This window comes from Cricetulus griseus, chromosome 3 (assembly GCF_003668045.3).
Source record: "Cricetulus griseus strain 17A/GY chromosome 3, alternate assembly CriGri-PICRH-1.0, whole genome shotgun sequence".
Taxonomy (NCBI): Eukaryota; Metazoa; Chordata; class Mammalia; order Rodentia; family Cricetidae; genus Cricetulus; species Cricetulus griseus.
This window is the reverse complement of record NC_048596.1, coordinates 90,792,549-90,819,041: the sequence shown is the minus strand read 5'-3', so window position 1 is coordinate 90,819,041 and position 26,493 is coordinate 90,792,549. Positions and strand designations below refer to the sequence as shown.

Genomic DNA, 26,493 nt, shown 5'->3' with positions numbered 1-26,493 from the left:
ACAGTTGGTTACATCATTAATACCTTAAGCAGTCATTCACAAGTATTCTCGAGTCTCCAACAGAGATCAAATTTTATACTTTTGCATATTATTTAATTCTTGATTAATGTGTAAGACAAGCCAAAAAAAGCTACAGTCTTCCCACTTAACAGAGTAAGACACAGTAAAGTTGATTTTGTGGCAGAAGAGACTTGAGCACAAATATGGCTCCCAATTCCTTGTGTACACACACATCATGACCCAGGGAAACAGTACTTCCACCTGGAGCTACCACTCACTTCTGTCTTCAAAACAGCCAGGAGAATATTCCAGAATGAACCTATTCCAGAATGCTTAGGTCCTCCAGAAGGGAGACCACACCTCTGACCTCTGACCTGGTGCCAGGCCGTGTTTAAAGCTTAGTATTTTCTTTCTTTCTTTTTTTTTTTTTTTTGGCAGCAAAAAATGAGCAACAATTTTATTTTTATTTTATTTATTGATAATTGAGAAAAATGTGAATTTGAGATGCAAGACAATCTGTATTATATTTTATAAAATCTCAAGTATTAGTGAACCAATAATATTTATATAAAAGTTATGTCAGTCTGAGCTCACTTCCCTGTCACATAAAATATGAAGATTATTTTGTCATGATTTTTACTTAATATGGGTACCAGTAACCTTACTGTCATAACATTTCAATTTCAAATTACTGCTGTAAAGCTTAGTATTTTCATCACCAAGCTATTGAGAATATTTTGCTGTAATTTATCCCTTAGCAGTAACTGTCACAGCCCTCCTGAAAAGACTGAGACTCCCACACCTACAAAGTATACCAAAATCGCCTCTTAGGCTACTTCAGAAATGCCTGTCCCTGGTCTCCAGCCAATTATCTACCTACATCTGAGCTACTTGAAGGACAACTGGTTCAAGAACATAAAGTTCAAGTGCGTTTTTAAAATTCCATTTAACTTACCTTTACCATTAAGAATAGCTGACCTATGGTTGACTTTATTTAATCCTGTTTAGAATATTCAAGCAGAAACCTCTTGGAGTAAAGATATGTACTAAGGCTGAGCCATACCACAATTAGAAATAGGTTTTTCCAGTAAATAACGCAACTTTGGGGTTCACAGTGTGATCAAATATCCTGCAACAAGGATGGAAGGTTAAAATTCCCAGCACCCACATGGCAGCTCACAGTGGCTGTAACTCCAGTTCCAGGGGATACAATGCCCTGTTTGGGTCTCCACAGGTACCAGGCATGTACATGATGCACAGACACACATGAAGACAAAATACTCATACCTATAATAAGAGAAATAAATTGTTTTTTAGGTCAACTCCAGTTTTAACACTATTGGTGACTGAACCCAGGACTGTGAACATGCCACAGGCTCTATCACTGAGCAGTACAAAGGTTCGTTCATAATGGGCTATTGACTTGAGTTCCAAGGAAGGACACTGAATTGACTAATAGAATAATTGTACTATTATTCTATTAATAGAATAAATAAATGCCAGAGAAATAAAATTTGCAAAAAAAAAAAAGTTTCCTGCAAGCACCAGGACAATTGTAAAATCCAATTTCATTTTTTAAAATGTATGGCTCATTTTTTAAGCCAAAATAGTATGCTTACTTTTACGGATCAAAAGAGCCTAAAAAAAAAAAAAACAGATGGTGCAATTGATGCTATGTATTTCAGTAAGCCTCGTCGCTTCATTTTTTTAAGATTGATTTTATTTTTTTTATTTTTATTTTTTAAAGATTTTATTTATTATGTATACAGTGTTCTACCTGCATGTTTGCCTACACGCCAGAAGAGGGGAGCACCAGATCTTATAGATGGTTGTGAGCCACCATGTGGTTGCTGGGAATTGAACTCCAGTCCTTTGCAAAAAGAATGAGCACTTTTTTTTTTTTTTTTTTTTGGTTTTTTCGAGACAGGGTTTCTCTGTGTAGCTTTGGAGCCTATCCTGGCACTCCCTCTGGAGACCAGGCTGGCCTTGAACTTACAGAGATCCACCTGCCTCTGCCTCCCGAGTGCTGGAATTAAAGGCGTGCGCCACCAAAGCCCGGCAGAATGAGCACTTTTTGTATAAAAAGTTTTGTTTTTTTTTTATGTGTGTGTAAGTGCCTTGCCTGCATGTCTATATGTATGTGCACTGAATTCATGCCCAGCAAAAAGAGGGTGTAGAGTACCCTAGAACTGGAGCCACAAACGCTATGAGCCACCATGTAGGTGCTGGGAACCAAACCCAGGTCCTCTGAAGAGTAGCAAGTGCTCCTAACCATAGAGCCATCTCTCTCCAAGCCCACAACACTCTAACTATTGAGTCAAGATCTCTCCAGCCAGGTGACTTTATTTTTAAACAAAAAACATTAAAGTCAAAGCATCACTAGCCTGGACAGGGAATTTTGAGATCATTCCAGTGAGGGGTAGGAAAGTGAGCTGAAACACTCCTAACAAGTGAATAGACTGCCTTACCTGAGTTACTGAGGCTTCCTGATGTGAGTTTTCTCTGCCGGTTTTCCTGATAGTGTAACAGGTGAGACCACAAAGCTGATTTCCCCTGGAACCAATGGGAGGGATGAACAGCTATTATGATGTTCAACATGCAAACACCAGCTTTTGCTAAAAATATTAGTGCTGTGTCTCGTTTCAATTCCCTCCAATACATACAATGTACATAAATACATCTTCTACTAAAACCCAGGAGAAACAGAATGGAAGAGAACAAGAAGCTGAAATGATTCCCAACTAGAATACAAAAGACATAGGATATGCCCAAAAGGGCATGGAAAGAATCCTGAATAAGAAAGTAAAAAACCATCTCTAAATGCTCTGGTGGAAAAAGGTCAGCTCTTGCTCACAGAAGCATATACCTAGCCTATGAGAGTCTACAAACAACTTCTAAACTTGCCATGCTATTTAAAGGCATCTTTGCCCTTAGCTGCAAGCTGGGATGAGTAAGTCAGGCTAGCCTCAAAATCACAGAGATCCTCTTGCCTCTGCCTCCCAAGTGCTGGGATTGAATTAGGTGCCACCACCCCTAGCTTTCACCTTGCTTTTTAAGACAGTTCTCTCATTGGCCTGGAGTTCAAGTACTGGCTGTCCAGTGAGCCCCTCTCTCCTCCTCCTCCTCTTTAAAAGCACATAACCACATGAGCTCTGGAGACAGGACTCAGGTCCCGAAGCTTGTACAGCAAGCACTTTACCAACTGAGCTATCTCCCAATCCTCATAACTATCACAGATGATAAACATTTCAGATTCATAGTCATATCCCTATGTGGTTGATAAAAAAATACAGTATACATTATGTTAGTAACAGAATTTATAATAATCTTACAGTCTTTCAGTTTTATATTTAAAGAAATAATGATAGATGCTATCATATCTCTGCACTTGCTAATAATATGCAACTATGTTAAATGTCTATAATACAATATCTTAATTCTGTGGATGTGGGTCAGTTGGTAGAGTCAGCAAGCCAGTACCACATAAGTCCTCATTGTAGCAATCCATGTCTATAATTTCTACACTCCAGAGGTGGAGGCACAAGGATCAGATATTCAAGGACAGCAAGGGCTATACAGAGAGACCCTGTCTCTAAAAGAAAATAAAAAAGGCTGGGCAGTGGTGGCACATACCTTTTAATCCCAGCACTTGGGAGGCAGTGGCAGGTGGATCTCTGAGTTTGAGGCCAGCCTGGTCTCCAGAGTGTGTTCTAGGACAAACAACTAGAGCTACACGGAGAAACTTTCTCGAAAAAACAATGATGCCCCACTAAAAAAATAAATAAATAAATAAAAGTACTTAAAGGGCTGGGATCCAGATCAAATGGTGGAATGCTCGATTAGCATACACGAAACCCTGGATTGGATTCCTAGCACTGCACAAACCAGGTGTGGTATATGTCTGTAATACCACTTAAGAGGTGGAGGCAGGAGGATCAGGAGTTCAAGGTTACTCTTGAATACATACGGAGTTCAAAGCCAGCCTGGGCTACATGAGACCTTGCTTCAAAACATGTACATAAAAACAAAAGATACTATTTTTACTACCACTTAAAAGTACATAACTGAAATAAGGAAATTCTGAGTATTATGTAGCAAAAAAAAAAAAAAAAAAAAAGACTCAACTCCTCAGAGACCTGGCTCAGATCTTCAGACGATTAACTGTTGACGAGAGCCTCATTTCTACTAGAGCTGTAAAGTCAGTACATAGCTGGTGCTTCTTGAGCTCAGGCTCCCCTGTTGTACCTCCAGACACAGTCCAACAGCTAGAGAATCCGCCAAGCTGATCTGCAACTTACTCCCAAGAAAAATGCCATTTTTTAAAGTTTGAAAAACACAGGTGTATAAAGTTTATTTATAAGAAAAAAAGCTAAGCTCACATTTGTTTAGCTGTTTCATGACTCACCCTAGAATCACTTTGTTCCACCTTTAAAGCCAGCCAGCTAGCCAGATAGTATGGGCCAGCAGTTCTCAATCTGTGGGTCACAACCCCTGGGGAGGGGAGGGGGGGAATCAAACGACCCTTTCATAGGAGTCAAATATCAGATATTCTGCAAATCAGATATTTACATTGTGATTCATAATGTAATAATAGCAACAAAATTACAGTTATGAAGTAGCAACAAAAATAATTTTAGGTTGGGAGGGTCACCATTAACATGAGAAACTGTATTACAAGGGTTACAGCATTAGTAAAGTTGAGAACCACTGGTATAGGGAAGTGAAGCCAGAAGCTAGACCCATTACCTGTTTCACCTGAAGCCCATGGCTCCAGATCCTTTCCAGAAGGTCACAGAGGCTGGCAATCAAGGTGTTTTCTTCCACACCGGTGATGTTCACCTCTCCGTGTCCCAGCTCCACAGCCTCCCGGCCCATCTTCTCCACCAGCATCCTCTTGGTCTAGGAATGGATAAGTAGGATAGATCCCCACAGTGAGTAGGACCACACGCAACTGCAGAGGGCTGTGGCAGCCTGCAAGGCACATGTGCTAGGCTAGGAAGGACAAGATGAAGAAGCCCCAGGGACAGTGTATTTACAGATATACAGGTCAGGTAATAAGGAGTGCAAGCTTTCAAAGTTCAGTTACGGAGAGAAAACACAGCTTTCAGCATGTAACCCTAGTATATCACTCTGAAGTCAAGCCCTTGCCTTTATGAAAAGAGTTGAATAAAAAAAAAAAAATCCTTTGCTCATGCCCACCTCTGATATTCTCCCATTCTTACTGCTTAAATAAATGTACTGAACAAATCTTCAAGCACACATATAACCTAGAAATAAATCTGAAATAACCCTCAAGGAGACAAGAAGCTTACTGAGTATAATTTCAGGTAAAAATCTGCAAATGATTATTGTAAATATGCAACAACATCATCAGCGTCAAAAATGATTGAGGAACATGAAATCTTTTAAGAAATGTATCAACAATATTCTTGATGGCAGGAAAGGAAACATTATATGGGAAAATCACAAGTGACTTAGAATGAGCTGTCAGTTTAAAAAAAAAAAAATTTTTTTTCCTTTGGTTTTTCGAGACAGGGTTTCTCTGTGTAGCTTTGGAGCATATCCTGGCACTCGCTCTGGAGACCAGACTGGCCTCGAACTCACAGAGATCCGCCTGCCTCTGCCTCCCGAGTGCTGGGATTAAAGGCATGCGCCACCAACGCCCCGCTAAAAAATTTTTGGGGGCTGGAAAAAAATAGCTCAGGGTTAAGAGCCCGTAATGCTCCAATAAGAGGACTCAGGCACAGGCTCAGTCTCAGTCCCAGAACCTACATTTGGTAGATCACAACAGCCCGTAACTCAAGCTCCAGGAGGCCTGACACCCTCTTCTGGCCTCTGAGGGCAAGTGCATGCAAGCACAGAATCACAGAGATACCACACAACAAACAAACAAATAAATAAGTAAATCCTGGGTTGAAGAGATGGCTCAGCAGTTAAGAGCACTTGTTGCTTGCAAAGAGCCCAGATTCAATTCCCAATACCCCCACATGGAGGCTCATCACTTCTTTAGGCTCCAGGTGTGCATGTGGTACACAGATAAATGCAGGCAGAGCACTCATACACACAAAATCAATCTAAAAAGAAAAATTATAAATAATAAATCTAATCTTGAAATTAAAAAGTCTAAATTTAAAATATCAATTCTGATAGAATGAACTAGCTTTTGTTGTTATTTGTTTTTAAAACAGGGTCTCTCTATGTAGACCAGACTGGCCTCAAACTCAAGAGATCTGCCTGCCTCTACCTCTTCAGTGCTAATATTAAAGACTGTACACCACCATGCCCTGCTTAATCTAAGTTTGTTTGTTTCTGGTTTTTAGTGGTGTGTGTGTTTGTGTGGGGGGGTGAGGAGAGAGGGAGAGGGAGAATGAGTGCCATGGTACATGGGTGAAATCAGATGGCTTGGTAGCTACTGCCTTCACCTGATAGACCAGCCTCACTCCATCTTAAGATTAAAAGACATATTGTTACAAGATCAAAATAAGTTCATTCCTGTATTCTGTGAAACCTGGGGTTGGCCATGTCTTGACCCATTTTCTGGAACTGGACATGTTCCACACCATATACCCTAATACTCTGATAAGATGTCCTGCCAAATAATTCTGAAATGTTCTGCCAAGTTCCTATGTAACCAAAAAACCCTTGAAAACCCCCTAGTGGGGGCCATATAAAATCCCACCTTCTCCTATGTTCAATGCTATGTTCTTGAACCCTAATTTAGGGAGATAGCCCTGTCTGACAGAAAATAAAGCTTGTTTAATTTGACCAAAGAAATTGGGTAATGGTCTTTACTCTTGTTCAGTGGGATTAACAAACCCACTGAGCCATCCCTCTGGCCCAAGTTTCTTAAAGTAGGAATTTCGGGGTTGGAGAGTTGGCTCAGAGGTTAAGAGCACTGATGGCTCTTCCAGAGGTCCTGAGTTCAATTCCCAGCAGCCACATGGTGGCTCACAACCATCCATTATGAGATCTGGTGCCCTCTTCTGGTGTGCAGATATACATGGAAGCAGAATGTTGTATACATAATAAATAAATAAAATCTTAAAAAAATAAATAAATAAAGTAGGAATTTCTTCTAATTTCACTGACAACTATCAGGATGCAGTAGAGAATAAACACCTGAGTTGTCCTAAAAATTATGATACTCTGACTGTATATGGATTTTTTTATTATAAGTTACAGTTATAGATCAGGTGGTGGTGGCTCACACCTTTAATTCTAGTACTCAGGAGGCAGAGGCAGGCAGAACTCTGGTCTACAAAGCGAGTTCCAGGACAGCCAGCGATACACAAAGAAACCCTGTCTTGGGGGAAAAAAAGGAAAAAGAAAGAAAAAAAAAAAGAAATTACATTTATAACTTAAATATTAAAAATTAGTATTTTTATAATTAGAAAACCATCCATACTAAGTTTAAACTTTATAACAACAAACACTGAGTTAACATGAAGTAAGAATCCCACAAACTGCTATTTCTAGACATGAAAAATGATTGCTGTCAGATTACAACAGAGACGCAAAAATACTTTCACATATGCAAAGCAATCTCTAATTAATAAGGCAACAAGATTTTAAGGTTATATTACCCAATTCTATAAGGAGTGGGGCCAGTAAGATGGCTTACCAATCAAACCTGATGATCTGAGTTCCATCATCAGAACCCACACGAAGAGGAAAGGAGAGAACTGACTTACAAAGCTAGTCCTGACTTCAGTTGGTGGTGGCGGCACATGCTTTTAATCCTAGCACTCAGGAGGCAGAGGCAGGCAGAACTCTGTCAGTTTAAGGTCAGTCTGGTCTACAGAGCGAGTTCCAGGGCAGCCAGGGATACAGAGAGAAACCCTGTCTCAAAAAACTAAAAGTTGTCCTGACCTATCTCTCTGTCTGTCTCTCTGTCTCTCTGTCTCTCTCTTACACACACACACACACACACACACACACACACACACACACACACTCACACACTCACTCACTGACTCACATGTTTTTAACTAAGAAAGGAGTGTTTGAAACCAAGCAATGATCTTCTTTTTGCTGCCAGGGGAACAGCAGCACTCAGGTGTTCACAGCTCACCTTGTTTCGGCATTCCTTCAGCAGGCCTTCTACAAACTTCCAGTTGGTTTGGGCAATGACTGATGGAGAGAGGTTGGACAGTTTGGGCTGACGGATGGTGCTGCCCATATTCCTGGCTTCCTGGATGTACTTCTGCATCAAACAGAAAAAGCAAAGACCTTTTATGTTCATGCACAGAAACCATAAGCAACCAGTACTGGTGGGCTTCTGAGTACAACATTACATCTACACTTCTTTGCTTGCCTTTGCCTGGGCTCAAACAGACGTGGGAGCATGAAATTTAAGTGCAATTCTCGTACTAAAGGGAAAAACCAAAATAATATGATTTCTGGTTTTGTTGACACAGGTACAGTAAATTATCTTTGATTTAAAGACACAAGAGGGAGTTACACATATGATGTGCTCTTGTGCACAGTGCACAACACTAACAGGCATATTCAGCTTTAACATTATGACGTGATGTTGTCCTCTACAAACTTTATACTTATGAATCCTGGAGTGAAGTTACAAAATGCAATAAATAAACAAACTGATCTCACAATGGTTAAGTAAATTTACTGTTTTATGTTGGGCTGCATTCATAGGTATCCTAGGGCACATGTATCCAGGAGTCCATAGGTTGGACATGCCTGCTACTGCATACACAGGACAATGAGCAAAGCCAATCAAACCTCAATATGACTGCAGTAACCATTTCACCCACCATGATGAAAGGAGTAAACTATTCTCACCATATTAAAAGGATCTATTTGTCCTAATCTTGCTAAATCAGGAACTGAGGAAATAACCATACTTCCTACTCTTTTATAATATGTTGCTGTTTCTCTATGCTATTTATTTTAACAGAGTCTGCATCAATTTTATAAATTATACATGGGCATTCTTGACATCTCAGGTTCATAACCAGCATTTTACCCTACTATTGCCCCCTCTTCCATATTATCTCTAGCACCACAAACCTGTTCATTCTATATTCTGACCCATTAATCTGCCCCTACTGCCAACTGCTATCTGCCTCCTAACTGGCTATCTATCTCTGTTTCTCTCCTCCAAAGTAGTCTTCCACAGCCTGCTTTATACAACATACATCAGCTTTAGGTCCTGTCCTCCTTAAGGCTCTGATAGACACTGGCTCCTCCTCCAAGTAGTTGTTTGTTGATTATCCCATTAGAAATGATCTCCACATTCTCTCACCAGTGATTATGAGAAATCTGCCTTTCACATGGCTCCTTCAGAAGATTTTTCTGCTTGATTTACTTGTGTATCTGTCTCTACTTCCTAATACACACATTCTCTGAGGCAATGGCTGCCTCCTTGTCATCTTGATATTCAAATGCTTACCCCAGTGATTCTGACCAAAAGAAGTACACTCAACAAACATGCTAAAAATGGTAATACTGAAATGAGGCAGAAGACAGAGGTGAAGCGCTTAGAACATCAATACCAATTCCCCTATGCCAACAGCACAAAAGTCTAAGCATAATTGTTTCCCATAGGCCAGCAGTAAAAATTTCTTAACTATACCTTAAAATTGAAAAATAATTTGTTTTATGGTGCTGGGTTGAAACCCTAGTGGCCTATATCCCTTTGAGATAAGTGTTCTAACTAGTACTGAACCACACCAGCCCTACAAGTTTTCATTTATTTCTTCAAAAACAGCCAAGAATGAGCCAGCCCTGAAGTTGTGAGCATGGGAGAGCTGTCCCCATTACTCATCTGGCATGCAGTAGCATTGGAGGGGGAGAGAAATGCCCCTCATACCCACCCATCAACATCTGAGGCAGGTGAGAGCTGGCCCTGAGGTCTTAAGAGCAGGAGAGCTGTCCCTGCCCCTCATCAGCTGCAGCACTTGGGAAATGGCTCCTATACCTCACCTGGACAACACAACAGAGCTGGCCCTGAAGGTGTGAAAGCAGGAGAACTGGCCTTTCCCCTTACTACCACTGCAGGGGAATACTAGCCAGGGCAATGCAGGAGAGCTCACCCTAGTCGTGAGGACAAGGGAGGGTAGATGAGTTGACCAACCCTGCAACTATCCAGGCCCAGAAGCAGTGTTATGAGTTGGCCCACCCCAACATTCACCCCATCTGTGATCCGCTGGAGCACATGAAGGGAGCAGTACTGCAGACTCAAAGCTCCAGATCTCCATGACACCAGGCAACAACAGGATATCTAAGGAGTTGCAGTGGGGATCTGGCATTGATAGTGTAGCAGAAACCAGAGGCCCTGAACCAGACCAATGACTCCTTGCAATAACACAAAGAGTAAAAATTTTTTTTAAAAAGTAAAAATATATGGACAAAGTGTTTAATACATGACTCACTGTGTCATACTGCAGCTTCCATAACAAGATTGACTTTTCTTTTTTCTCTCTCTCTTAAATTTTATTTTATTGTATTTAGAGGGGGAAGTTTGCAAGAGCAGAGTGTGGATTCAAAGCGACAGAGAAATGAATGGGATGGAGATATATGATGTGAAAGACACAAAGAATAAATAAAAGTTTAAAAAAAGCAGCCAAGCAAAACAAGCTATTTACTTTCCAGCTCACTGAGGTGCTAGACACATAAAAATAAGTCTTCTTGACTGAATTTTATTGGTTTAACGTGAAAATCACAATGTCTTTTAAGTCCTTGAAAAGCTTCACAACAAATCTAAAGCAGGGTCTCTAACTAGACATTTAAAACTAGAGACTTTACTAAGAAGCAATAATTCAGCTTTCAGCAGAGAGGATTCAGGAAATAAATTCAACAATCTGCAAAACCATCTGTGATGGTTTGAATGAAAATGACCCCACAGGCTCATATGTTTGAATGCTTGGTCCCTAATTAGTGGAACTGTTTGGGAAGGGTCAGGACAGTGGTTGTCAACCTTCCTAATATTAGTTGCAGCCCTTTAATACAGTTCCTCATGTTGTAGTGATCTCCAATCATAAAATTATTTTTGTTGATACATTGTAGCTATAATTTTGCTACTGTTATGAATCATAATGTAAATATCTGATATGCAGGATATCTGATATGTGACCCCCAACCCAAAGAGGTCACAACTCACAGTTTGAAAACTGATAGATTAGGAGATATGGCCCTGTTGGAGGAAGTATGCCACTGGGGGTGGGCTTTAGGTTTCAAAAGCCTACTCCAGACCCAGTGTCTCTCCTCTTTTTCTTTCTCTGACTGCTACATGAAGATGGGAATGTAAAACTCTCAGCTATCATTCTAGCACCATGCCTTCCTGCATACCATGACCCTATGATCACTCCTATGAAACTGTATGCAAGCCCACAAATCATTTCTTTTATAAAAGCCGCCTTAGTTGTGGTGTCTCTTCACAGAAGAACAGTAACTAAGACACCATCCATCTCCTTATTCACATAAGAGGCAAAAACAAAGTCAAGTCCACTATTTCCGTTCTTTTCTATTACTGCAATAAAATACCCAGACAGAAGCAACTTAGGTACTAAGTATTGATTCAGGCTCACAGATGCACATTACAGTTTATCGTATCAGGAAGTCATAGCAGCAGAGCCTGGGGGAGCTGATTACATCATATCTGCAACAGCAGAGAACAAGGATGCAGGCATGCTGGTCCTTGTTCTTTCTTTACTCTTACACAATCCAGGATCCCCTGCCCAAGGAATGGTGCCACCCAAAGCAAGAGGACCTTCCCACATCAACTAAGGTAATCAAGATTATCACCTAAAGAAATGATCACAGGAAAACCTAATCTAGACAACCCTACCCCAAATTCTGGACTGTGTCAAGTCGGCATGAAAACTAACCATCACAGTCACCTAAGGCACAGGTAAAAGTCCTCCTCCATCCTCAGACTCACAGCACTCATCCCAGTTCACTTTCCTCCCTTATATTTTAATAAAATTAGCTCTCCTATCACACCACAAACAAGAAGTCCTAATTTTAAAGGCATTTCTCCCAAGTCTCAGACTGTCATCTTCTGAAGTTTGATTTACACTCAGCAGGGATTTAGTACATACAGGGTCATCTGGCTAGCTGCCATGTGGAAAACACCCTACACTCTGCAGTCACATTTAAACCCTTCTCTATGGGGAGAGGCCATTGCTGGGACAATGAAAAATGCTAAGCTCCAAAGATAGGACAGAAAAGGCGAGTGCAGCATGACAGCAGGAAGACTCCTTGCATTTATAAGGTGTCATACCTCTCTCTGGTCATTGTCTAAGCGAAGGTGTTCTGTGTGCTGCTTCTGCCGGTCTTTCCGCCTCCACTGGGCAGGAGCATTCCTTTTTGTCCACCTGACAATATCAAAGAGGTCATTAAGAATATCAATTACTCTATGAGTTCTAAGACAACCTGGTCTACACAGTGAGAGAGACCCTGTCTCAAAATGGGGTCGGGGGGCACCACTAAAAAGTAAGGCCATCTGACAAAAGAAAATGAGACTGTCTAGGCTGATGGTGAGCATAGGAAGCCACTGGAGGCAATACAAAGTTCTTAGGGATAAGCAGCTAAAAGAAAAGTGACTGAACAAAAGAGAGAGCACTCTACAAAGAATAAGACATTAATTTAACAGGTAGATACAAAGTTGTCTGGAACTTGATACATTCATCTCTAAAAGAAACTGAAAAAGAACCATCTGGCCACATTTTCCACTTTCAGTCCAGGCCCAGTTATCTCTAACACCACTTTTTAAGAACATAAAGCTAGATGGCTGTTATATGGGGTTCAGGTATGAGGTCATTTTAACCCACCTGTAGCCTGGCTACTTGCAAGTCCTGAGAATAAGGTTATCTTACTTTGTACAGGGGAGATAAACACTAACAGACACTCTTAACACCTACATAGTTTGGATGCTGTCCCATACTTGTTTTTTAAAATTTCTGAGGTCTTTTGTATAACCACCCAGCTTAGACTCTGGATGCATTGGCTACTGTGCTTGGTGGCTAGGTTGGGGCATCTCTAGGGCTTACTCACTTGTTGCTGGCTGGCCCAGTACAAAGTACATCAGACTGCAACTTCGGGAAAAAGCCAGGTTCATATTTTCCTTGTCCAATTTTCATGTCAAGTAGATGTGGGTGAACTGCAGTATGGTCAATTTTTGCCAGACGTAGTTCAATTGCTTTTTCTGAATGAAATTAAAAAAGAAAAAAAATCAAGTCAAACTTTTTTTAGAAGTGACTAACTACTCTTTTACTTCTAATCAACCGGAGTGAAAAGACAGGCTTTTACTCCCCTGCCTGAAATACACACAAATATGAAAACAAACATAAAATATGACTTCAAAACACTGGCCATCAGGCAATAAGGGGCAGGAGTCCCTGAAAATTAGAAATAGGTGAGGTAATTCTTACAAATGTCTCAGCTAACTGCCCTGAGAATTTTCTGAGGGGACACACAGAGGAGAAACCTAGACAGAATCTAGTACAGTCCCAAAGGCTGGGATATGCCCACTTTAGTGTATCTGTAGTGATCAATGGTGCTCGGGAAACAAAGCATACAGCTGCCTCAAGTGACACTATGACACCTCTTTTTCTAAAAGAACCTTAAGAATGAAGACTAGTTAGCTCTTCACCCTGTAGTTTAAACCCTCTATTCTAATAGACCCATGAGACTACATATTCTGATACAGACAAGGGTAACTCAAATCACTATGCTCCAGATTCAACACCTGGATTACAGATGGGCTGAGAACTGATTGGCAATAAGTAGAGCCTCAAGTGACCACAGCTCTGGTTTTTACAGCCCTCAGCTGTTTGAATACTGCCATTTTCAAGTATAATACAAGATGAGAGCACTGGGAATCCTGGTTTTAAAAATTATTTTGAAGCCAGGCAGTGGTGGTGCATGCCTTTAATCCCAACACTAGGGAGACAGAGGCAGGAAGATCTTGGAGTTCAAGGCCAGGCTGGTCTCCAGAGTGAGTTTCGGGACAGCCAGAGCTACACAGAGAAACCCAGTCTCAAAAAAAAAAAAAAAAAAAAATTGAGAGGCAGGTGGATTTCTAGGAGTTCAAAGCAGCCTGGTTTACAGAGAAGTTACTTCCAGGCCAGCCAAGGCTACATCAAGAGACTCAGTCACAAAAACAAACAAACAAACAAAAAAGATTTCCAGGCCAAAAGAAAACAAACAAAACATAAGGAAGAAAGCAAGGCATAGTGATGGCAACTTTAGTCTCTGTGCTGACAGACACAGGCAGGTGGAACTCTGAGTTCAGGCCAGCCTGGTCTATATAGTGAATTCTAGGACATCTAGGATTACAGAGATCCTGTCTCAAAAGAACAAAATAAAATAAAATAATACGCAAAAGCCTCACAGGCCATGTGATAACAGATTCAAAGGCAAAAATAGAGAAAACAAGCAAACATGTTTAGGAAAAGGGACACATTAGCAATAGAGTCCCAGAGGCCAAGAGGCTTTACCTGCTTCATCCACAGTGGTACACTTCTGATACATGGATGTACGGAGAGTAGGTGTCCGAACATTCAACAGCCTGATCTTATCTACCCTCGAGTCAAAGACCCGGAGAACAGGGTCTTTATCATCATCATCATGACACATGATCTTGTTGTCAATAAAAGATGCAAACATCTGGGTCTCTAGGAATCTTGAGAGGAAGGGCAGATAGGGCTCAGGTTGATCAGATAGGAAGGATGCCTAGTGGAACCAAAAGGAAGCAATCAGCAAAAGAGAAGAGAATATGGCAGCCCTAACCATCATCAGCAACATGCCTAAGGGCTGAAGTGAGACAATTCTTCTGTGACATTTCCTAGGTCTTTTATGAAAAGCCAACTGCAACCCTCCTCCCCTTTGTTAACTCTCGTGAAAGTTCATATTTCCTGAGAATCTGACATAGCCAGCCCTGATGCTCGACTACACATACACCTTCACCTAAAGAAAGTCTCCTTTCCAGCACCACAAAGCAAAACAGAAACAAAGGAGAGGCACTCTGGCTAGAGGTAAATCACAGTAATCATCTACACCCCTGCTTCTCCACTGGACTTCACTTCTTCAAGCTGTGACTAATTCTCATCCACACCTCCCAACATCTCACTCACTTTATCGAAGTTCTGCATCTGCTCCCTGTTTGTGAACCAGGACTCTTTATCCTGGCTGGGCTGGATGACAAACACTTCATAATCAGCAAACATTTGAGTAAAGCGATTGGCAAAAACTTCCCGGATCTGGATGTTTAGCTGGTAAATCCTGAGTTCTTCTTCATCACACTGAACTTTGAAATCTTTATTGCTACTAGGGTCTTCACGAACTTCCAGCTTAAAAACAAAAAAGAAAGAAAGAAAAGAAGACAGTTGAAAAATGCAAACAATTATACTTTTGTAACAAAGAAATACAATTCATCTGATTTTTTTCCTTTTGGCCTCAGCAGCAAATGGTGAGAAGGTAAGAAAAAAGACGAAAAAAGAGGAAGAAATATAAAAGGAAGGAATTCTAGAATTCCTAGTTAAGAGATGTAGCTTAGTGGCAGAACTTTGCCTAGCAAGCAGGTAGGAAGTAAAGATAGGGGAAGGGAAGAGATTCAGTGGAGAAAAGATAGAGCTCAGTCTGAAGGTATCCAGCAACTCAGTGGAGATGCAGTTGCCGTAGTTGAGTGCAATCCAGCTGAGGAAGGAAAAGAGAGAATCACTCCTGGGTGGAAAGGAGAGGGAGCCTGGAAGTCAGAGCAGTCGATCAAACTCTGACTCTTGAGTTCCTCCTGGTATCACCTTTCTTTTTCTTTCTTTTTTAGGGGGAGTTGGCATGGGGGTAGGGATGGGTTGTCACTTTTCTTACCTTTCAAAGACTATCCCTTTTTAAAAAGGAGATACATTTTTTTATCTTCCTAAATATTTCTCAGTTCAACTAGTAAGTTTTTTTTTAATATGCTGTACTTTACAAAATACAGAACTGAAATTGCTCACCACTAAAAATAAATTCAACAAAATCATTACCTAACACTTACATGTAATTAACCAAAGTTGTTTAGAATGGGAAAGATAAAGTGATGGGCAAATAAGCACAGAAAGCTTAATTTCATTCATCAAGACCAGAAACTAGAAAGCCAAGTGCATCCCTGGAGAGAGGTCAGCATTATAGGATTGTTCTAAGCTGCAGCTGAACTCCAGGTGAGGCTCCAAATCTAGGGCAGAAACGCTTAAAGACCTCTAAGCCTCAGCATCAAGATGTATCTCTATTAGGCTGCTATGACACCACAGGGCAATGGATATGAAAGGTCAAGGCTTACTACCACCACCCTTTCCAACCACTCTGCAAGTGTCACACAGAATGGCAACAGGCTTTCCCTGATCTGCACAAGAAACCACCCAAACTCAACAAAATAACATTTGCTGGAAAAACTGCTAGCACTAAATCAGTTTCCCATATGGAACATTTCCTTCGATGCTCACAAATATGCTCTGTCCTGACCTGGGTATTTTCTCATCTTAAATCCATCCTCCCCAGGACAGCACTGTAACAAAGATCGAAACTGTCACAAACTTATTTTCAGCATCTTACTTTTTCCAAACTCACACCAGTCCTCTTGACCAAAGCTTGCAACCGGGCAATAGTTTCATTCTCCTTGAGGAGCTCATAAGAATGCAAAGGGGAGCCAGCAATATTCCCATTCCTCTTGTCAGACACAAGCTCAGAAGCTCGGATCCTCTTCAGCTTTGAGGCACTTTCGCTGCAATGGAGATTTCCTTCAGGGGGAATACCAAAAGCCATGAGGATCTCAGAGACCTCCTGGACAAACTCCAATTTGTTGGGAAATTGAGGTAAGTCCTCTGGCAGCTCAATGAAGTGGTTGTCAACGTCCACAAAGCAAAGGTTAGCCTGGAAATCAAAACAGGAAGGGCATGAACAAATCGAGCACGCAGAGAGAAGTTTTAGAAAGGACAATGGATACAACAAAATCATAAATATTAGACATGGTATAAAGAAGATGGATCGAGGCAATGAGACGGCCCTATGTTCAGAGCTGCCCCCACCTTTCATATTTTAAAACCTTAGGAATGTGACATGATCTCTGACCACTTTCTTCAGAAGTAAAACCTAGGGGAAATAGCAAAAAGCAGTATAGAGATCATGATGGTATTGTTATTCCGCAACAAGAGCTTCATAGAGAATGCTGGTGAAATGTCTGACAAATTACTGAATTCTACCGTCAGTGAAGAGGGTCAAAGTCCAGCATCAGTACTGACTGCCACTATCTTCAGTGTGACCCTGAATGCACTGAGTCAAGTAGCATCCCCCACCCCCAGCTTCACTTTTAATTGGTGAGATCTTATTGTTACAGTCCTTCCTTATGCTTCTGTCTGACTTCAAGACTGCCTCAAAGAGTCAGCACTCACATACAATGCTAAACAGTAGGCAATATAGGTTAACAAAGGACTTGTTACCATCTAGCTAGTCTGTTTACAGATGAACTGACAAAAAGAAGCCATGCAGGGTAGAACAAGCCTATAATCCTAGCACTTGGGAAAGCTGAGGCAGGAGGACACTAAGAGTTCCAGACCAGCACAGGGCTACAATTGGTTTAGGCCATCCTGGACTAAGCTAAAAAGATAAACTTTAAAAAAAGGGGTAGGGGGATGGGGTCAGACCTGACAAAAGAGCTGAAGAGATGGCTCAGCAGTCAAAAACACTGGCTGCTCTGCCAGAGGACCCGAAGACACAAGTTCAATTTCCAGCATCCACATGGAAGCTCACAACTATCTGTAACTCTAAACCCAGCAGACCCATTTGGGGCCGGGCGTTGGTGGCACACGCCTTTAATCCCAGCTCTCGGGAGGCAGAGGCAGGCGGATCTCTGTGAGTTTGAGGCCAGCCTGGTCTACAGAGCAAGTGCCAAGATAGGCTCCAAAGCTACACAGAGAAACAAGAAACAAGGAGAAGGAGGCGGAGGAGGAGGCGGCGGCGGCGGCGGCGGAGGAGGAGGAGGAGGAGGAGGAGGAGGAGGAGGAGGAGGAAGAGGAGAAGAAGGAAGAAGGAAGAAGAAGGAAGAAGAAGAAGGAAGAAGGAAGAAGAAGGAGGAGGAGGAGGAAGAAGAAGAAAGAAGAAGAAAGAAGACGAAGATAAAGACAATTTGGGAGTAGGCTCTTTCCTTCTACCATGTGGGTTCCATGAATTTAACTCAGGTTGTCGAGCTTGCTGGTAAATGCCTTTACCCACTGAGTCACCTCAATGCCCCCCCCCAATTAACTTTTTAATCTATCTGAAATAGGTTTTCTTATGGCAAAAGGTAAAGGGTCCTTCTTTGGCAAGGCACTGACATTATATAGCCAAATGCTGACCCAGTGATCCACAAGTTTATCCTTGGCTCAATAACCTGTATGATCCAAAAGAAGCAGCCAGGGGATAACATGATCAGCTGGCTAACATAGCCATCCCATAAACTCTAATACAACTAGATCTTGAACACTCCCTGTATCATTTATGCTGAGTGTATAAGTTACCCTATCAACCTGTGTCTATAAAAAGAAAGCCCGTATCTCAAAACCTCAAAGACTAGAATCACTTTAAACTATACCTGAGTTCCTCTACTAGATAACAATGTCGGCTCCTGCCTGCTTAAAAGGCCAACAACTGTATAAGCTAAAAATAGAGATCACTTTTTACTTATTCTTTTATGATTTTAACATTATAAAAGCTATTACACAAGGGGCTGGAGAGATGGCTCAGAGGTTAAGAGCGCCGACTGCTCTTCCAGAGGTCCTGAGTTCAATTCCCAGTAACCACATGGTGGCTCACAACCATCCATTATGAGATCTGGTGCCCTCTTCTAGTGTGCAGATATACACGGAAGCAGAATGTTGTATACATAATAAATAAATAAATAAAATCTTAAAAAAAAATAAAAAAGCTATTACACAGCTGGGCGGTGGTGGTGCACGCCTTTAAACGTAACACTGGGGAGGCAGAGGAAGGCGGATTCCCTGAGTTTGAGGCCAGCCTGGTCTACAGAATGAGTTACAAGACAGCCAGGGCTACACAGAAAAACCCTGTCTTGAAAAAAACAAAAATATAAAATAATAAATAAATAAATAAATAAATGCTGTTAGAATAAGCCATCAAAAAAGAAAATAAAAACAAAATTGACTCATCAAGTCAAAAGCTGACAGAATGAGGTACATACTTCCATCTCTTACTCTTTGGTTCATCTCTCTGTAAAAGAAAGAGGGGGGGGAAGCAGTTTCTTCAACAAAAAACATGGAGGCAACTAAAATAACTACATCCACCCTATAATTCTTGGTGGCTTCTCTCCCAATGTTGTGAGTCAAATAGAGAGTGTCCCAAAATAATTTTTTTAATTTATTCATTTGTATGGGTGCTTTGCCCGTGTTAGGTCTCAGGAGGTATATACATCCAGAAATCACAGTCTTGACCCAATTCATGCCACTACAGAAGGCTTTCTGGTGGTTAGATAAAAGACAACATTCCTCAGGAACTTTTGAAACAGGTTCCCATCAGCCAAAAGGAATCATTTCCCTTACCTCTGGCAGAAGGGACAAATAGCTCTCCACTGACATATAACTGCGGCTACCAGCAAATCAAAGTCCATGCTAGACTCCAGGCTCTTTCAGTCAACATTCACAAGTATCCATCATACATTTCAAAGCCCCCACACTAGCCCCCTGGACCTTCTCACCACCACCCTAAATGCTCAGGCCTGTTCCAGCTCACTGGCTTCTCTCCTCATAGCTATTTGTCCTCCTTATAACCCACTATTCTCCATACCCCCCTGCTTCTCCAGCCCAGGCTTCTTTTTCTCTCTGCTCTGGACTCTAACAGATGCCTCTGGATATTCTCCTCCCCCCCCCCTCTCTCTTTCTCTCTCTCTCTCTCTGTGTGTGTGTGTGTGTGTGTGTGATTCACAATAAAAACCTTCCCCCTAATCATGGTGCTTTTTTTTACTGCACCCCTCCCACACAGTCTGAATGTATATCTGTGCACCACAAGTGTACTTGGTACCTGTGGAGGTCAGAAGAGGGCATCAGATCCCTTGGAACTATAGCCACCATGTAGGTGCTGGGAACTGAACCCTCTGGAAGAATAGCCAGTGCTCCTCACCAATGAGCCATCTCTCCAGTTCCTTCTATAGAGAATTTTATCAACCTCAAATTCTGTGTCAGAAGAGGCTGAGGAAAGTAGCTCAGGCACACACTTCGAAGATAGCTTAATTAAGATTCACAGGAACCTCTATGTAGACCTCACTAGTCATGCTGCAAAACAGAGCTGAAAGAGGAGGAGTGAGAAGACGAAATGAAAAAGGCCATTTAATTTCTAGGCTCATAAAACAGTCTTATGTTGTTTCCTCTCAGCACACAGTGAGGCTGGCAACCTGAAGCAATTTATAAACTTACAACCAACTACTCAAGCATGCCTTCCTTTAACTGAGAAGGGACTGGCACCTGTGTGACAGCTTTGTGAAGATGCAAAACCTGGCAGACACTGAAGGCCAAATGACCAGTTCTCTTCTGCATACCCCTGCCTTGCTGAAAGCAGTCATGGAAAGACTTAGCTACTGTCTAAGGAAGTAAATTTATGAATCTTCCAAATCCTCAAAACTCTCCCCAACTCTTCCTTCAAAAGGTCACAAAGCCTTTTGACAACCTGAGTCCCCAGGCTCAATCCCAGCCAGCTGCCCCTCAGTGCATCTTTGAGTTCATCACTGAAGGGGACCTCAGCACACAGGATCCTGGGGGAAAAGACAGGAGAAGAAAGAAAGGGGACAGGCACAAAATGACAGCCCCTTCTTCACTCCAATGCTCTCAAGCTTACTTTTCTGACATGGCTGTGGCTTCAGACAATAAAACCCCAAAGAGAAGCCAGAACAAAAGATGCTTCACAAGAGCAGCTCAGGCTCTCATTTGATCAAGGCCAGCTGAGATCATGTGTTGGTGCAAAAAAGAACAAAGGGCTTTTTACAGACTCCTGTTGGCTGAAGATACGGCTGCAACTAATGAATTCTAATTTGAGAGTCTAAGAAATGAACACTCTCTGTCCTTCTATAGAAAGTCCCTTTTATAAATCAAGCTTACCCCACCTCAAATGCCTGATGCCACCACGCACAGATCCACATCAATGCCACATCTGCCACAATGCTTCCTTCTAAACAGCAGAGTTTAAAGATGTCTTATAGTATAAAGATGCCAACTAAAATGCTAAATTAAATTATCTCTGGGTAATAAAACATGAACTAATTCTTATTATTAGTTTTTATAAAAAACTATGAACACGTATTCTTTTGGGTAAAAAACTAAAAGTGTGTTTCAAGGATACCATTACTCTTACCTCATCAAGTGTAATGGTTTACTCTTTTAAAAGGAGTGACCTGCAGCTCTTTACCCATGCCCCCCCCCCAGAGATTATCTGCTATAAAGCAGAATAGAAAATATCCAACTATCCATTTTGAAGGTAACTGCCTTCAAAAATGTGTGAACTTGCAAGGGCAAGCCTGGGTGAAAAGGACTGAGAACATAGACAGACCTGCTTATGAAGGACACATTATTGGTACTCCTCAATCCCACTATCTAAGCAGACCATAAAGAGAGCCTGGAAACAGGTACAAAGGCTGTTCTAGTGATGGAGAAAGCCACAGAGTAGAGGATCCACACGCCAGAACACACAGAATACCGGAGTCTCTTACACAAACCATAATTCCTCAAGCAGTCCCATTAAGAAAACTGCTAGCTTCCCAGCAACTTCTTCACACTCACATACTTGAAGCAAACAGAGAATGAGGACAAAGAGTCCTAAAGGACAGAACTTATGTCCTTTATATACAAGAAGCCAAAGAAGGCAATAAAACTGGGAACACAGTGTTTGAAAAAAAATATGTATTAAAGAAAGCAATTAATAAAATACACAAATACAATGGACATGTCAGGTGATAAAGAACCTCTAAAATGATATAAATTGGGCTAAAGGTTCATTGTATTTTCCCTGAAAAGTTATTCATGTTCCCTGTCTTCATGCCCAAAAAGGCATTCTTGACACCATGCTGGGCTCCTCCAGAACCTTTGTCCTCCAGTGCTGGAGAGGACCAGTGACCCTACACTCAGCTTCTCTTCTCACCTCCTGAGGCAGCTCCAGCTTTGACCGGTCATCAAGGCCATTGGAATGCAAGCCCATCAGGTATGGAACAGGAGCATCTAAGAAATGCAGGAGAGAAGCTGGAAGGATGGGGACATAGACATGCTGCCATTGGAAAGGAAACATGAGAGCTGTAATCGTCTCCGCCACGGTCATCAGTCTCTGGTAATCTAGGTCAGGAAAAAAGACAGAGAGAAGCACAATCAACAAACCAGTCAAATGCTTCTCAAAGAGAAAGCTCAAACTGCCAATACAAACCAGCTGACCCAAGGCTACTGTGACTCAGACCCTGGTAGACCACACGTTGAAATATAACCCTCATCACATACACAGGTCCAGCTGGTAAGAAAACTTAATATGTAGAAATAATAAATGTCACCTTTCTCTAGCTACTCTTCCAGAATATGTCAAGTATATTCTAGATGAAGTGGGGGTTGGGGAAGGCTAAAACAGAAAGAACAGTGGTGAGGATTTTCTGTTCACCAGAGAACGGAACAAGATGGATCATTTACCATGCAGACACTTTTACACACTAATACAACTTTGTGAATTTAGCTTGGCACGGTGGCTCATGACTATAATTCCAGCACTGAGGCTAAGGCAAAAAGACTGCCATGAGCTTAAAGCTAGCCTGTGAGACTCAAATATTTATTCCTCACACTAATAGTTAATTAATTATAGGTCACACTTTTCTTTGACTTGATTTGGCCTTCATTCCCATTTCCTGGCACATAGGTCCTAAGAATCCTCTTTTTTTGTTTGTTTGGTTTTTGTTTGTTTGGTTTTTGGACACTGAGCTTAGGATGGGGTAGAGGCCTCCCTGGACAACTTTCAAGGTGAGTGCTAGTCACCAGAAAAGCATGATTAGAGGCCAGGTTCTCAGCCCAACTTTGATCTCAGGGCAGAAGGGACAGATGCTAGAAACTTAGTTAATCACCAAAGAGCAAAGAGTTCATCACTCAGGCTTGTGTAGTAATAAAAAATACACAAATAAAAATTAAAAAGCAGATTCAAAAAGTTTCTCAGCTGGTACACACACTGAGGTACTAGAGTGAGGCTCACCAGAGAACGTGGCATGGTGGGACCTGCACCATGCAGTTCTATTACACTGGTTCCAAATTATATCTTTTGTAATAAATAATAAACAAAGTATTCTCCCCTATTCTGTAAATCACTCTAGAATTTTATCCATATGAAAAGGGAGCTGTGGGAAACTCAAAAATACACACAAAATACAGACAACCCAGGCTTGCCATGGGTCTGGGCTAACTCTAGATCATTCATTCATCTTCTTCTGGTACTTTTCTTTTTTAAGGGTCTTATTATGTAACTCTGGCTGACCTGAAACTTGCTATGTAGACCAGGCTGTCCCCAAACTCACAAAGATCCACTTGCCTCTGTCTCCTGCCTGAGTGCTGGGATTTGAGGCAAGTACCCCCACACATCAGTCCTCTATTACCAGTAAGTATTACCATGATGAAAAGTCTAATAAGTATCAACTGATGGTCACTCTTATATTTTTAATATTTTAAATTTCGTACTTGCTTTGAAAATGTCTATAAATTAAACTCTTACAATTCTCAGACATCTGAAAAATGTATTTTAAAATCCAAAAGATGAAGGGCTGGGAGATGGCTCAGTGGATAAAAGCACTAAGTGCTCTTGCAGAGGACACAAGTGTGGTTCCCAGCACCTACATGGTAGCTCACAGCCATCCCTAACTCCAGCTCCAGGGGATCCAACACTCTTCTGAATTCTGAGGGCACCAGGCATGCACATGGAACATACATATATGGAGGTAAAACACACATACATATAAATAACTTTTATTTTAGTTTTTAAAAAATCCAAAAGATGAATCAAAATAATATTAAAAAATAGGAGAAAACCTTTAGATGATAATTAAATACAGCCCTACTCTTCCCAATACTGGCACTTAAACATATATTCTGAATAAATATTCTACAAATCATTTCTGAGATTGTGTGTGAGGGAAAGCAGGAGGGGGAGAAGGAGGGAGGACAGGCAAGCAGAGGCCTTTCCTTTTTTAACCACAAGAAAACCAAAGAGCTTCTGTTGGAAATATTCAATTACACTTCAAACCCCAAGTTAGCATTTTCATTAAATAAAATTAACCTTGGGTCAGGAGGCAGAGTTAGCAACTAGTTGACAGAAAGCAATCATAGAGCATCAGAGGGCATCTGGAAGAGACAGGGAAGTACTAGGAAGGGATTTTGAGTGGCAGAATGGGAGGACGTGCTTTCTGGGAGATGCCAGCAAGAAGAGGTTAGCTAGTTGCTCCTCAATCTCTCTGAGTTAGCCGGATTTCACCCCAGCCTCTGAATCTCTTATTTATAAATAGAATGATACAGATTTAGTTAAAGCTACCTTTAAAAGCAGCGACAGAACTGGTGCCTTCGGGAACAGAATTCCCACCAAACTATGGCCTGATCAGAAGCAGGCAGCAGGCGGTAACTGCAAAGCTGCAATTGCTGGCTAAGCAGCAGCAGAATAAGGTGAAGCCACTGTGTAGGAAGACAAAACAAGCTTCCCCTTCCCCTTCCTTGCCCTAGCCAAAGTAAGGGAAGCATATGCTACTTCAGTCTATGGCTGGCTGCTCTCAGGATCTGCTCAGGGATAACAGCATCTCATGGTGTGCCAAAACACCATATGAGTGAGGCAGTCCCCAAAATACCATCATTATGTTTTCATTGTCCTGGATACTCATTCAGCACCAGTTCAGCTGTTCCAGTGGCTGGGAACCAAGCATGTATCAGGACACGCTGGGGTTTAAAAACACGCTGCTCTGTATAAACAGGCTTTTCAACAGTGAAAAAATCTAAATCTTGCTTTGCCCTCCTCTTCAGGATGAACCTAATGTAGTACATGAAACTCACATAATTTTATTTACTCTAGATTTAAATCTCTAAAGAACTTCTTGCAGGGCTGGAGAGATTAAGAGCCAGGTTAAGAGTACTGGCTGCTCTTCCAGAGGTCCTGAGTTCAATTCCTAGCAACCACATAGTGGTTCACAACCATCTGTAATGAGATCTGGTGCCCTCTTCTGGCTTGCAGGCAGACATGCAGGCAGAACACTGTATACATAATAAATAATTAAGGAAAAAAAAAAAAAAAAAAAAGACACAGCAGAAAAAAAAAAAAAAGAAGAACTTCTTGCAGTGAACTCAAACTGGGATTCTTTAAAAACAAGACTGAGAATAAGATGGTCCCAATTCTCAATACATCTTCTTTCCATTTGTGTAGTCTGTTTTAACAGATAAATTTTGAGTTTTCTAGCCTTCTGGTCTGTATGAGTTGTGGGTTTTCTTCATCTGCCTTTTAAATGTTTTGTTGCTTATTTTAAAGCAACCTCCCATTTTAAAAGGCGACTGAACAATGCCCCAGGGATCCAGCGATCTATAGTACCCACACTTGAATACTAACCTCCAGGAGTCATAAAAACAAAACCCTTAGCAGGGTGGTGGTGGTACATGCCTTTAATCCCAGCACTCAAGAGGCAGAGGCAGGAGGATCTCTGTGAGTGTGAGACCAGCTTGGTCTACAAGAGCTAGTTCCAGGACAGCCTCCAAAGCAATACAGAGAAACCCTGTCTTGAAAAACAAAACCAAAACAAACAAACAAACAAAAAAAAATTCTGTACACTAGACTAGTACCAACAATAAGATCAGCAGCATCCCCTTTGCCATAGCTTTCCAGGCCCCTCAACTATGAAATTTATTTTGTTTTTAATTATTTGTATGTTTGTATTGGTGTATACATGTGTACAGGTGTCATGGAGGCCAGAGGCTTTAGGTTTTCTGGAGCTGTGGTGACAAGCAGTGTGAGCCTCCTGATGTGGGTGCTGAAAATCAAGCTTGGGTGCAACTAGCTAAGTTTTCATGCTGTAATGAGCAGTTACTTCTAATAAGGGAGATAACTCAAAGCCAACTGGAACTAGAGACACTAAGAAGAAATGAACAGGTCTTCGAAACTCGTTCTAAGAAATGCAACACAAAGACAAGTCACACAGTGTACATACACAAACTATGACAGCTATGATTTGGCGACATAATATTATGGGACCACAACTGGACCACATGAGTGGTCTGCCACTGATCAGAAAGTTATTTTTTTGTTTGTTTGTTTTTTGAGGCAGGGTTTCTCTGTGTAGTCCTGGCTGCCCTGGAACTTGCTCTGTAGACCAGGCTGGTCTTGAATTCAAAGATCTACCTGCTTCTGCCTCCCAAGTGCTGGGACTAAAGGTGTGCACCACTACTACCCAGCAAGACTGCATTTTTAATCAGAAATTACAAAAGGGAGCCTCAGGAACCATTCATCAACAGATGCTTTTGTTTGGCC

General features: G+C 41.5%; 1 protein-coding gene across 1 annotated transcript in view; it reads right to left on the bottom strand.

Moving 5' to 3' along the window:
- Nucleotides 1-26,493, bottom strand: part of Dennd5a (DENN domain containing 5A) — a 66,879-nt gene that overhangs the window by 12,080 nt on the left and 28,306 nt on the right. The window contains exons 6-14 of the mRNA XM_027410313.1: nt 22,117-22,304; nt 16,555-16,872; nt 15,099-15,314; nt 14,463-14,697; nt 13,018-13,168; nt 12,245-12,338; nt 8,072-8,203; nt 4,747-4,899; nt 2,469-2,553 (exon numbers count right to left, since the gene is read on the bottom strand). Of these exons, the coding sequence (XP_027266114.1) occupies nt 2,469-2,553; nt 4,747-4,899; nt 8,072-8,203; nt 12,245-12,338; nt 13,018-13,168; nt 14,463-14,697; nt 15,099-15,314; nt 16,555-16,872; nt 22,117-22,304 (1,572 nt within the window). The remainder of the gene's footprint in view (nt 1-2,468; nt 2,554-4,746; nt 4,900-8,071; nt 8,204-12,244; nt 12,339-13,017; nt 13,169-14,462; nt 14,698-15,098; nt 15,315-16,554; nt 16,873-22,116; nt 22,305-26,493) is intronic.